Consider the following 13052-nt stretch of genomic DNA (forward strand, 5'->3'; position numbering starts at 1 on the left):
CCGGGCGTTTACAAACTAAAGTGCCTCTGTGGTAGTAGCTACATTGGAGAAACCAAAAGACATATCTCGGACCGCATCCGCGAACATAAAGCAGACTTGAAACACGGTAAGACGAACTCCTCTGCCGTGGCAGATCACTGTTACAATTCAGTGGGCTCACATGACATTGACTTCTCCAAGACGGAGGTTCTTTGCAAACCAACTGGCTACCATGAGAGATTCGTTCATGAGGCCATTCACATATACAAGCACAGAGACAATTTCAACCGAGAAGATGGATTCAGGCTTAGTAACCACTGGAAAGATGTGTTAAATCATTTCTGTTCTTAATTAATTGTAATTTTACGATGACCTTCAGACCGCAGCTCTTTCGCCAGCATTGCCTCTTAATACCTCTCACACCACGGTTAATGGTATGGTTTACAACATGGAGTATACTAGGGCTTCGCAGCTGTCTCTCTCCCCCTCCTCTGTTCCGACCATGGACGAACTCGTCCGTCTGAACGGGGCCCGTAGCTATCCGTGGTACGGAAATTTGAGGGTAAGAATCCACCCATTTTTTCGCCATATAGCATTGTGATATATAACGACTTATGGTTGGTAGCTTAGCTGATTGGAGAATATAGAGTTTATTGATAACATGAAGGTAATTTATATTTTAGTTTTTTATTGGTTCACTATATAGTACTGTGAATAGCTCAGATGGGTTAGTCATTTCTGTGACCAGTCACCAGCAAATCACCCAGTTATTTCAATGCTAAATTCGCCTAGTTATTTCAATGCTAAATTCTCCTGTTTTGATTTGTACTAAGTGCCTCGGTGAATGTGTATGCTCTGACTTCAACGTAACTATTTCTGTAGCAGTTACAAGCGAATGCCTTAATTTAGCTATTTCAATGCTAAATTCTATGCTAATTCCTTTTAACAATGGGTGCCTCTGCGGATGTGTATGCTTTAACTTTTAACATAGCTATTTCTGTGACCAGTCACAAGCTAATCATTCAGCCTTTTCAATGCTAAATTTTATGCTAATTCCTTCGTCAAGGCTCTTTGTTCCTCTCACACAGCTTAAAAGCCGTGATCTGAACGTGGCTCTCTCACTCCAGCGCTGTCCTACCAGACAGTCTCGCTCCCTTCACCTGATGAAGGCCGCTTGTGTTGTGGCCGAAACGTCGTGAGAATATTATTGTGTTATTTTATTTTATCAATTTATTATTTTATTCTCATTCTACGTGACTTTACCGAAAGAACCAAAGAAGATGAACAGGTTACTTCCTCCACATGGACCCGCCCCTCATTAATAAATCATGAGCAGGTGACGTCACTCCACATCGAACAGCTCCCCTTATTAATAATCATGAACAGGTGACGTCCTCCAAATGGACACCCCCCCTCCATTAATAATAATTAGCAGGTGACGTCACTCCACATGGGGGGGGGGGGGCGAGGCGCCTCCTCCCCCCTCCTCGGTGTCAACTCACAACCCTCACTGCAAAGGCAGAATCCTCACGTCACGCGATCTCCGTAACGCTCTTGAGACATCGAAGTAAAAAGGACGTCATGATGAACAAGGGATTATAACCTTTAAATGAAATAGGTCTGTGTCACCGCGCCCTTACAAATTGCACACGAATTGATGCAATGAATATCACGTCGCGGTCCGCTTTTCGCTTGCAAGTGAGGAGGGGCTGGGTGGGGAGGGTGGGGCTGGGTGGGGAGGGGCTGGTCACCCCGTGGTTCCCTTATAAAACTCAACGTTTAACCTACTCACGCCGGCTTGTGCCCACCCTCACAGTCGGGCATATTTGCGGAATACACCACGTGGTGGTGCCGCCGTTGACCCTGGCCATTGACCGAGCAACCCAACGTTCCTACCAGCTCCCTCCGCAGGAATGTGTTACTTACGCGATCTAATCCAAAAACCTTAATTATGAATATCGGTCGCGAAAGCCAACTACGTGTTAAATCGATGTTCTTTGCCTACGTGCTTATGTAACACAGTTTTAACTTACAAATTAGACTTGCTGCCTCAATGGGCACTCGTTGAAATCTCGGTTCTGTCTGTCTGATTTTTGTACCATTTAACGCGTTCAGTTTATATTAACTTCCCATCAGCAACATGAACTAGCACAGTCTTGTCCGAGTGTTCGTGAAGCTTTTGCAACTCAGGTGGTGAGCGTTCATGCATCGGCTATGTCCGTCTACAACCGGAGAAAGGGGGGGAGGGGGCACAATAAGGGGCACTGGCGGAGCCAGTGGGGGGGGGGGGCACGTGTCCCCCCAATCATCAATGGACGCCATTGATGATGGTTTCAAATCAAAGGTTCACGGAATATTCTTACGAATGAAGAGAGGAATGGAATGTGGCAAGTCATCCGTACCCCCTCAGAATTTCCCTGTGCAATAGCGTAACGTACTTTTGCACGGTGTGACACAAAGCCGGCCCTCTCGGTATGCGTTCGGTAGCAGTCATCGTGGAGAAAGAGGAACCAGGTGACAGCATTTGCATTAAATTGGGGAAGTCCCCCTCCCTCCGAAACTCACGATTGTTACCCCAGCCTAAGTTGCAAACCGCGCCGTGCGTTTGCAAGTGTCGACAGGACCTCGCTGTGAAGATATCGAGGTTTAAAACAAACGTGGCGAGGCCACCGAGAGAGACTCTGGCTGAACGCGTCCATCACTGCCCCCCGAAACGGCGTCATCACTGGCAGTGGCGATGATGAAGAATCAGTGTGGGAGCCGACTGCTTTGAAAGGAACTCATATTTTTTAGTTCTTGGTGAACAAGTACGGACCGTGGTACATTCCAAGAAAATTTTGAATAGACCTCGTAAATTATGGTGACTTATTTTTTGTTGTATATGTTAAGAACTGGGGTCCAACAACGACTTCCGAGCGCGGGGACCAGCTTGCCCTTATTCTGGCAATAAATCCACATCGCAGTGCCTTGCCGTGTGTTTAGCGAGTGCTTCAACTTGTTGGCCGAGGCTCGTGGAGGTTACACAATTTTACAAAACAAACAATATCTGAGCTTCACAACTTACCCATTGTTTTTTGTAAGGTAAAATTATGTTTTGCATTTGTATCTGTTAATTTATTCGGTTGCGTAACCTTGAGCATGATGGATGAGACATTAAAGCACATTTCAGAAAAGATTACGCGTGTTTAAATTGTTTCTCGAGCTCTTTTTAATTAGAAATAAAACACATCATCACAATCACTTATTTTGGTTCTTAATTGCAGATTAACTGTTACCAAAAACTGCAACGAGCCAGATATTTATGAACCAGATCCAAGCATAGAGACACAATGAAGACTTCACCGACTCGATGAAGGTGTAGACAGATAGTTACAAAGTTAATATTTAGAATATAAACCAATTGACGTTTATAACTGTAATTGCATGTGTTAAAGTTGTGTTGAATTGTGTTGAATCTGACATGTAGACTGCTCTTTCCCTTGTCCCAGTTGACTATTTATAATTCATTTGTGATCATTATCCAAGGCGGCATGATTTCCAGGAAAAGAGCGAATGTCGATTTGTGAACGTTATTGTTGAATCGTTATCAGTCTACCCAACGAGTTCACTGTCTGAAATCTCCAGTTTTATAATATGCTGTAGGCTGTTGCAGAAGTTCGGAAATGTCAAAATGATAATCGAAAAAAAGACATTCTGTGTTTATGTTAAGGGTTGTTATTGATTGGTTTCATAAATATAGCTTAATTATGTACTACATCAAAGAAGTGAAACTGAATTTCCCATCACCATCCCAGTGTCGATTAAATGGCATCCCTTTTAAAAAAAGGAAAGCAAGTTATTTTCATCTGAATTGCAGTTTTAATTGGTTGACATGCTTTCCCCAATTAAAAAGTGCCAGTTGCATGTTTGGCATTTGGCGAATCACGGCAAAGGGCCTCGGACTAAATCTCCAGGAATGTTTCCAATCTCGTCAGACTCCAGAGGCTCAGCAGCCTTGAGCCTGGATAGTGCGTGGATGGGTTGACCACTGCACATGCCGGGTTGTTCTCGACAGCTTCGTGTCTACGTGGGTGCCAATGCAGCACATCCACTGTTCTATAATCTTATGGTCCGACGACCACCCTGTCCACCTGCACTGGCCAGCACGGTGAAGTATGGTCAGCTAACTCACATGTCATGGCGTGGAGAGGTCTTCAAACAAAGGCTTGTCTAGAGTTTTCTTGTGTTGCCAAATGCTGCTAATATGTACTCCCAGAAGGCTGGCTTATGGAATGTACAAAACATATTTTTGTTGTATATGTGGAGGGTCAGATATGTGCAGGATGTGCATTGTATATGTATTGGTTTTATTCGTGGAGAACATGAAGGTTGTTTGAATACCAGCGGGATGCTGCACCTGCCATCGAGCATATGGACTTTGCCTTTGAACCTGCAAAGGCAAAGTTCAGCAGCAGTTGTATCTAGCCTCGAAGGTGGCCGAGACTTTCCTGGTTAAAGATGGCTGGGTTTGAAGGGTACTCCACGAGCAAAGGATCTGAGGTGGTCTTGCAGAGCGAACTATGTTTTGAATCTACCTGGTTGCACTGGAAATAAAGGTGACCGATGTTTGCGTGCATGTTCAGTGTAAGCGTCACCATTGGGGAGGGGGTGGAGGAGTGGAACAGTGGTTAGTGCACTATGCGTTGAACCCGGCAACCTGAGTTTGATTCCCAGCCACTGGCCAACATCCTTGGCGGATCAAGAACCCGTCCTGGGCCTTCACACTCCTCCAACTCGCAATGATCAGTGCGGTAAAGTAAAATATGGTGTCATGTATTTTTTTCTCATAAACTATATAGGCTGTATACCACATTCATACAAGACGCGCAGTACACTGCAACCACACATACAAACACTCCACAATTTTTTGCCAGTTCATCTGCCACCTGGCAGAGACCTCGAACCACAATTTGTGATTCAGCTTACACAAACCCTGCCACAGATGCAGCGGTGATGTCACCACCATCACAGAGTGGTAATTTACACTCAACAACTGCCTGTCTAAGCATATATGTGTACATTTACATATACCGGAATTACATGAACATACATTTTACGGTTATCGTATTCAACATCGGCGCAACAGTGTTATCGTAAAGTGCAGTACTTCCAAGGCATCACATAATAGTTGCATATTCAGGTTAACAAGTCTTCGTCACCTGAGGCACGAGTTTAGAAAATGCTCATAAAATATGGGCAGGCGCGATTGTAGTAAGATTCGTAATGCCGTTAGTCAAAACGTACACAAAATGTAAGGAAATATGCGAGTCCAAGTAAGATGGCAATGCTGTGGACACGGCACAGGTTGCTAGAGAAAATGTCGTCACTCCCACCAGCCAATCGGCTGTCAGGAAGACAACGCCGTGCAACGCGGCCGGTGTGACGTCGTCGATCCACGCACTTTTGCAATGCTATGGCTGCGGTAATAATGTTTTAATGTTTATTACATTTGTTATAAATGTGTTATTAATACTTATGTTAGCAGTAACTATGTTATTTTACTTATTATCGGTTGACTTTGACAATCGACATGTGGGTAATGGTGCTGGAGTTGTGACAAGCCTGAGCTGACGCAATCTTGAAAACTGCACGAGTCGTTCTGGAGCAACAAAGATTCGGGAGTGTGTACAACGATACAAATTCCATTATACTGTACTTCGATACTCCCACTTCTACTTTCCCCACCTTCAGCAACCTGCCTTGACCAACGTGGTGAAGAATGCTCAAACAGCCCCCACTACCCGTATGGCGTGGGGAGGTCATCATCCAGCAGTGGAATGACAAAGGGTCATACGTGTACATGTATAGAATGATGCAAAACAACGGTAAATCGCAAGTGATACAAAGGTTGATAGTGGTTTTGCTCAAGATATGAAGGTCACCCAAGGATGTTGTCGAAGATGAATGGATCAAAGTATTACTCTCAGGTTTGTTTAAGAAACGCGAGCCGGTTGTGTCTCAATGCGTTCAAATTCTTAAATTATTATCGCCGTCAGAGATCAGCAGCTGTAGCATCACTGTGGATCCGCCCTGATCTCGAGACGCCGCCCTCCCCCCTCGCCCCCAGCACGCTCCCCGCGGCTGTCAGAAGGACTTGTAACCTGGCTCGGGATGCACTGCTGTCGGCCGCTTGGTGACAATCTGCGCAGCGGGAATACCACAAGAGGAAATGCTTTATTTGTGTTTATCAAAAAAAAACTTCACTTGGGTGATTGTCCCTTAAGGTGCCACATCCCCTTTGCAAGGCTGTCCCAGGCGTGAATATCAAAGCCAGTCAACACACATGCACAGCATTTAATGGCGCACACCACCGGTAAATATGGAATGTACTCTAGCTGTACCAGTTGCAGACATTGTGCGAGTGAGTTTTACTGAGAGATTTTCACAAGTTGAGGCTGAATATGTAGTTCTACTCTCCCTGCGATCGTCTTGCTAAGTGGAAAGTGTTCAGCTGCGTCCTGTTGGGAGTTTCAACTTCCTCCCCATGCACGTCTTGTTGTTGTACTCTATGGTATTATGTTTACGATAGGTGCCCACTGCTGGAATGAAACGACCCCGATAGAAATGCATGATCGTCGTCAGCATGGAATGCAGCAGTACTCACCTTGGTGATATCGATGGGCTCTTGTCTGGCTTTCCAGCTTTTGAGGATGACCGGATGTTTGCTGCCAAGATCAGTGTTGCTAATTGATGTTAACCCTGGAGAAGAAGAAAAATCACCCAGCTTTGTTACAGGAGAAACGAACGTGACGAGAACTCAAGCTGTGCAATAAACGTTGCGAATAATCACAAACTAAATGTAAACGTCATGCGGAATTCACATTCTTCAAGGGCGTGGTAAATAATACTCACAGGGCACGTAGGAGCCTCTTGAAGAGGACCTCAAAATGCCATGCCTGAAAAAAAGGAAACAAACATGTTTGGAAACAATGCACAATGGAAATAGCACCTGCAACAAAAGCGATTGTGTTTGGTTGTCAGTGTGGCTGTAGGGCCAGATTAAGCAGAGAACACTCCAGGGGGCCATTTTAGTTTAATCTTTGTTCAAACCATTGCCCTGCACTGAAATTTTAGGGCAAATACCGCTCCGTTGAAGTAAAAAAAATCTTTGCATTATTTTATGGCCTCGGCAAACAAAACTATTTGGCGAATACAATTGTTTAATAATGGGGCGCGTATAACGTGCAATTGATGCGAGTCGTGGCAACGACGCAGGCCCTGTGAGGGTCACGGAGGCTCGCACACAGTCTTTTGGAGACGTCAAAAAGAGTTCCTACTTGTCAGAGTTGAGTGAATTCTTTTGCTTCTTGCAGAGACAGAAGGCCAGCAGCCCCAGCAGCAGCAGCAGCAGCAATCCTCCCAGCACTCCAAACAGCACGCCAAAGAACACTCCACGGCTCACTCCGGTCACATCATTCTCACAAAGCTGCCCGTTGAAGTTTGCAGGACATCTGTCAGAGGAACACAACAACAAATCAATGGTGTTGCTTAATGTCAATGTGACTGTCAGTATGACAGATGTCTCGCTTTGTCTAACACCTGGAATGCATGGACACTATGACGTAGGTTGTTTCTTTTCATCTGTACTGTGTTTAATAAATGTACATGTCCTCTTTAAAGCTTTCGTGACTGAAAGGATTCATTTGCTTTGGTTCTTTCGGTAAAGTCACGTAGAATGAGAATGAAATAATAAAATAACACGCTAAAATTCTCATGACGTTTCGGCCACAACACAAGTGGCCTTCTTCAGGTGAAAGGAACAAACCTGTCGGAACGACAGAGCTTCAATGAACGTTGTTAAGATACGTAGCGTCTTTTAAGCTGGTTTAGAGAAGTGAGGCACCTTGACAAAGGGATTTACATATCAAACAGGAGAATTTAGCATTGAAATAGCTGAAGGATTAGCTTGTGACTGGTCACAGAAATGGCTATGTTAAAGTCAAAGCCTACACATCCACAGAGGCACCTAGTACAAATCAAACAGGAGAATTTAGCATTGAAATAGCTGAGTGATTAGCTTGTGACTGGTCACAGAAATGGCTATGTTAAAGTCAAAGCCTACACATCCACAGAGGCATTTAGTACAAATCAAACAGGAGAATTTATCATTGAAATAGCTGAGTGATTAGCTTGTGACTGGTCACAGAAATGGCTATGTTAAAGTCAAAGCCTACACATCGCTTAATTGAAGACCTGGTTCATCAAGGACTGCATACTGATGTACCCCCCCTGGTGAGACATTGCTTAACCAACACATACTTCACCTGGAATGGAACTTTCTACAAACAAACTGAGGGCACCCCAATGGGCTCCCCCCTATCTCCGGTTGTAGCCAACGTATTCATGGAAAAATTTGAAACTGACGCCATCCAGACTGCCACTCTACACCCGACCTTATGGAAGAGGTACGTGGATGCCACTTTTGTCATCTGGCCACATGGCCAGCCTACTCTAGACCAATTCCGCGACCACATCAATTCCATACACCCAGCCATCAGATTTACCATGAAGGTCGAAAAAGATGGCAAACTACCCTTTTTGGATGTCTTAATTAAAAGGAGACCTGATGGTTCAATGAGCCACTCTGTCTACAGGAAAGCTACCCATACAGATGCTTACTTGAAACCGGATTCCCACCACCATCCATCCCAGAAGAACTCCCTCATCAAGACTCTATTTCATAGAGCCCAATGCATTTCCGACCAGGAACACATTACCAGTGAACTCAAGCACGTACACCAGGCTCTCAGGGCTAATGGTTAATCCGACTACACAATCCGCAAAGCCATCACTCCAGTCATAAAGAAGGATCCTCTTATTCTTAGTTCTTTCGGTAAAGTCACATTGAAGGGAAACAACAAATATGAATTACTGCAGTCACGAAAGCTTTAAATCAAAAGGATCCTCTTGTGGAGCCACTCAAAACCATCACCTTATCCTACATTGCAGGGGTCACTAAAAAGATCTCCAAAATCCTGAAAAAACACAAGATCCAGGTCCGATTCACCACAGTACATAAAATCCGTGATCTGGTTCCATCTGTAAAAGATGCTGTTCCAGACATACAGTACCCGGGCGTTTACAAACTAAAGTGCCTTTGTGGTAGTAGCTACATTGGAGAAACCAAACGACATATCTCGGACCGCATCCGCGAACATAGCAGACTTGAAACACGGTAGAACGAACTCCTCTGCCGTGGCAGATCACTGTTATAATTCAGTGGGCTCACATGACATTGACTTCTCCAAGACGGAGGTTCTTTGCAAACCAACCGGCTACCATGAGAGATTCGTTCATGAGGCCATCCACATATACAAGCAGAGACAATTTCAACCGAGAAGATGGATTCTGGCTTAGTAACCATTGAAAAGATGTTTTGAACCATTTCGGTTCTTAATTAATTGTATTTTACGAGGACCTTCAGACCGTAGCTCTTTCGCTGGCATTGACTCTTAATACCTCTCAAACCACGGTTAATGGTATGGTTTACAACATGGAGTATAACAGCGCCTCGCAGCTGTCTCTCTCCTCCCTCCTCCGTTCCGATCATGGATGGACTCGTCCGTCTGAACGGGGCTCGTAGCTGTCCGTGGTGCTGAAGTTGAGGGTAAGAATCCACCCATTTTTTTGCCATATGGCATTGTGATATATAACGACTTATTGTTGGTAGCTCAGCTGATTGGAGAATATATAAAGTTTATTGATAACATTGAGGTAGTTTATATTTTAGTTTTTATTGGTTTACTATATGGTATTCATTATATAGTACAGTGTATATCCAGTTACTGTTAATAGCTCAGCTTATTGAAGAATATATTGAGTACATTTATTATATTGATGTAATTTAGACTTAGGTTTTTTCACATCGGTTTACTGTATGATAGTTGAGTTGTTGCAGCCCCTTTGGCGTCCATGTACTAGGTGCCTCTGTGGATGTGTAGGCTTTGACTTTAATATAGCTATTTCTATGACCAGTCACAAGCTAATCCCTCAGTTATTTCAATGCTAAATTATCCTGTTTGATTTGTACTAGGTGCCTCTGTGGATGTGTAGGCTTTGACTTTAACATAGACATTTCTGTGACCAGTCACAAGCTAATCACTCAGCTATTTCAATGCTAAATTCTCCTGTTTGATTTGTACTAGGTGCCTCTGTGGATGTGTAGGCTTTGACTTTAACATAGCTATTTCTATGACCAGTCACAAGCTAATCCCTCAGTTATTTCAATGCTAAATTATCATGTTTGATTTGTACTAGGTGCCTCTGTGGATGTGTAGGCTTTGACTTTAACATAGCCATTTCTGTGATCAGTCACAAGCTAATCACTCAGCTATTTCAATGCTAAATTCTCCTGTTTGATATGTAAACCCCTTTGTCAAGGTGCCTCACTTCTCTAAACCAGCTTAAAAGACGCTACGAATCTTAACAACGTTCATTGAAGCTCTGTCGTCCCGACAGGTTTGTTCCTTTCACCTGAAGAAGGCCACTTGTGTTGTGGCCGAAACGTCGCGAGAATTTTGTTGTGTTATTTTATTTTATTATTTTATTCTCATTCTACGTGACTTTACCGAAAGAACCAAAGAAGATGTAAATGTCCTCTTCTGCTGTTGGTAGATTTGGAACTCTCTCTCATCCTCTCTTTTCCCAAGTGTCGATAATATAGCTCAATTCAATAAATACGCGATAAATATATCTGCTTTACTGTCCATTGTGCTCGATGTTGCTGGACACTTTGTGTTATAAACCTTTAGACCAGCATTCAACAACGCATTCATGAAACGTGCACAATTCCATCACAAATTCCAATCCGAATGGACGCACGTCTGAGAAGACGTCTACAGAGGATATAGAACGATGAGATCGGTTGGCGTGCAGGATCATTGCATTGCAGCATAGAAATGGGGAGGTCTCCATCCAGCAGTGGATTGATTATGGCTGATGATGATGAATTCCATAACTCACGTGCACTGGACTCCAGTTGCTAGGTGCTGGCAGGTGCCACCGTTTTTGCAGTAGTTGGTGTCGCTGCACGGGGACTTGCAGATGACTCCCTGTGCGCTGTCGAGGGTTACAACGTAGCCTTTGAAGACTGTGTCGCAGCTGTAGTAGTTGAGGAGGACGTCTCTGGGAACTGGGGCAAAGGAAAGGTGGGAGGGACAGGTTAATTTGGGGGGACGTGTTGGCTGCACTCATGATGAGTATTGAAACACAACTTTGCATTCATGTTTGTAAATACAGACTCTCTAAATTGTATGCTGTGTTCGTTAAGGAAATGGCATGCCCCGTCCAGTACACGAAGGTCCATTCATTTCGGTAAATACAGATGTTTCTAAAAATCAGATTTGTTTTAACTTTTTTAGGTGTTTTCTTGAAAACTAAAAAAATATGTATCTTCCAAGAACAGTTTCTTTAGATGTTCTGAGTTCCTTATGATTATGAATATTTATGATGATTCTTTATGATTATGATTTCTTTATGATTATGATTCTTTATGATTATGATTCTTTATGATTAAGATTATGATTCATAGGCCTTGCGATGATCTGACCAAATTTGTGTTGTTGCGACTTCTGCCACCTGATATAACCAAACAATATTAGATTGTCATGTGTACAAGAATTCAACGTTCCGTTTCGTTGTGTTTCAGCTCACCAACCGCTAAGTTGGAGAACAATCTTCATAACCTAATTTAGAAACTAGACAGGACGTTTCATTTGAGAATGCATCAAACATCCTCACGAAAAAATCCAGGAAGTCAATACAAATCCAGGATGTCAGACTATTTTCGAACTCTATTCCAACTTCCTGAATATATTCTCAAGCAAACGTCATATCTAATCGCTAAATATGGTTTTGAGAATTATTCTCTCAACTTAACGGTGAGTGAGAGAGCTCTCTCACTCCAGCGCTGTCCTACCAGACAGTCTCGCCCCCTTCACCTGATGAAGGCCGCTTGTGTTGTGGCCGAGACGTCGTGAGAATATTATTGTGTTATTTTATTTGATCAATTTATTATTTTATTCTCATTCTACGTGACTTTACCGAAAGAACCAAAGAAGATGAATCATTGCAGTCACGAAAGCTTTAAATCGAAATTTAACGGTGAGCCATTTGATTCTGGTTGTCTATTTCAGGTGGTGGAGGGTCTTAACGATGCAAATGTGGCTGGTTCATTTCGTTGCCCAACTCACAAATCCACTGTGAATCGTAACATTTCGATTTAAAGCTTTCGTGACTGCAATGATTCATCTTCTTTGGTTCTTTCGGTAAAGTCATGTAGAATGAGAATAAAATAATACATTGATAAAATTATTATTTTATTTTATCAATTTATTATTTTATTCTCATTCTACGTGACTTTACCGAAAGAACCAAAGAAGATGAATCGTAACATTGGCTGTGAAAGCCGATGTGTTTCTTAACACTGTTGTTGCTAAGTCAGCGTTTGCATTTTTCATGAATATCAACGTCACAACAGCTCTACTCACCGATTGATTCCACTGTAAGATTTTTCAGGTGGATGGGTTCCAGTACTCTATTTTTGCTAAACGAACCATTAATGCGTTGCTCGAGTGTGCCGTTGTAGATGGTTAACACATTTGCTTGGGACGTATATTTGAAACTGGCTATGACCACGGTTGTCAGCTGCGAGCCACTGGTTCCACTGGTGTAGACAAAAACACAACGCTGCAGTCAGTTTCACACGCACAGCGGAACAACAAGAATAATAATAGTAACTGAGTTCATGTGGTGGCTGCGCCATTCTTATAGTGCAAGGCTATCCATGGAGGAAGGCGCTCCATTTCACAGTCTGCAGCAGTTTCACGATATGGGGCAATGTTGCGATGTGTTATCGCAATTGAGTAATTTTTCAGCATCGGGATGTTTCGGCTTTGAAAACTCGGATGAAATCCATGCAGAACCAGAAGTAAATAAACGAGCCGTTTAAAGAGTTAAATCATCAACTTATTTTAAGCTCGCCCTCAGGACAGGAAGTAAAACATCATACTCATAGTATTTGCTTTAAGCACTTA

At 43.2% G+C, this 13052-nt stretch overlaps 1 protein-coding gene across 1 annotated transcript in view; it reads right to left on the reverse strand.

Moving 5' to 3' along the window:
- Positions 1-3198: 3198 nt before the first annotated feature.
- The window catches only part of LOC116946843 (uncharacterized), a 69174-nt gene continuing 59320 nt past the window's right edge, over positions 3199-13052 (reverse strand). Inside the window, exons 54-59 of the mRNA XM_076070226.1 lie at positions 12507-12682; positions 10981-11149; positions 7296-7469; positions 6871-6914; positions 6623-6717; positions 3199-6159 (exon numbers count right to left, since the gene is read on the reverse strand). Coding sequence (XP_075926341.1) covers positions 6103-6159; positions 6623-6717; positions 6871-6914; positions 7296-7469; positions 10981-11149; positions 12507-12682 — 715 coding nt within the window. The 3' untranslated portion in view covers positions 3199-6102. The remainder of the gene's footprint in view (positions 6160-6622; positions 6718-6870; positions 6915-7295; positions 7470-10980; positions 11150-12506; positions 12683-13052) is intronic.

The sequence above is a fragment of the Petromyzon marinus genome, chromosome 28 (assembly GCF_048934315.1).
Source record: "Petromyzon marinus isolate PM22_M1 ecotype Great Lakes invasive population chromosome 28, UKy_Petmar_22M1.pri1.0, whole genome shotgun sequence".
Classification (NCBI taxonomy): Eukaryota; Metazoa; Chordata; class Hyperoartia; order Petromyzontiformes; family Petromyzontidae; genus Petromyzon; species Petromyzon marinus.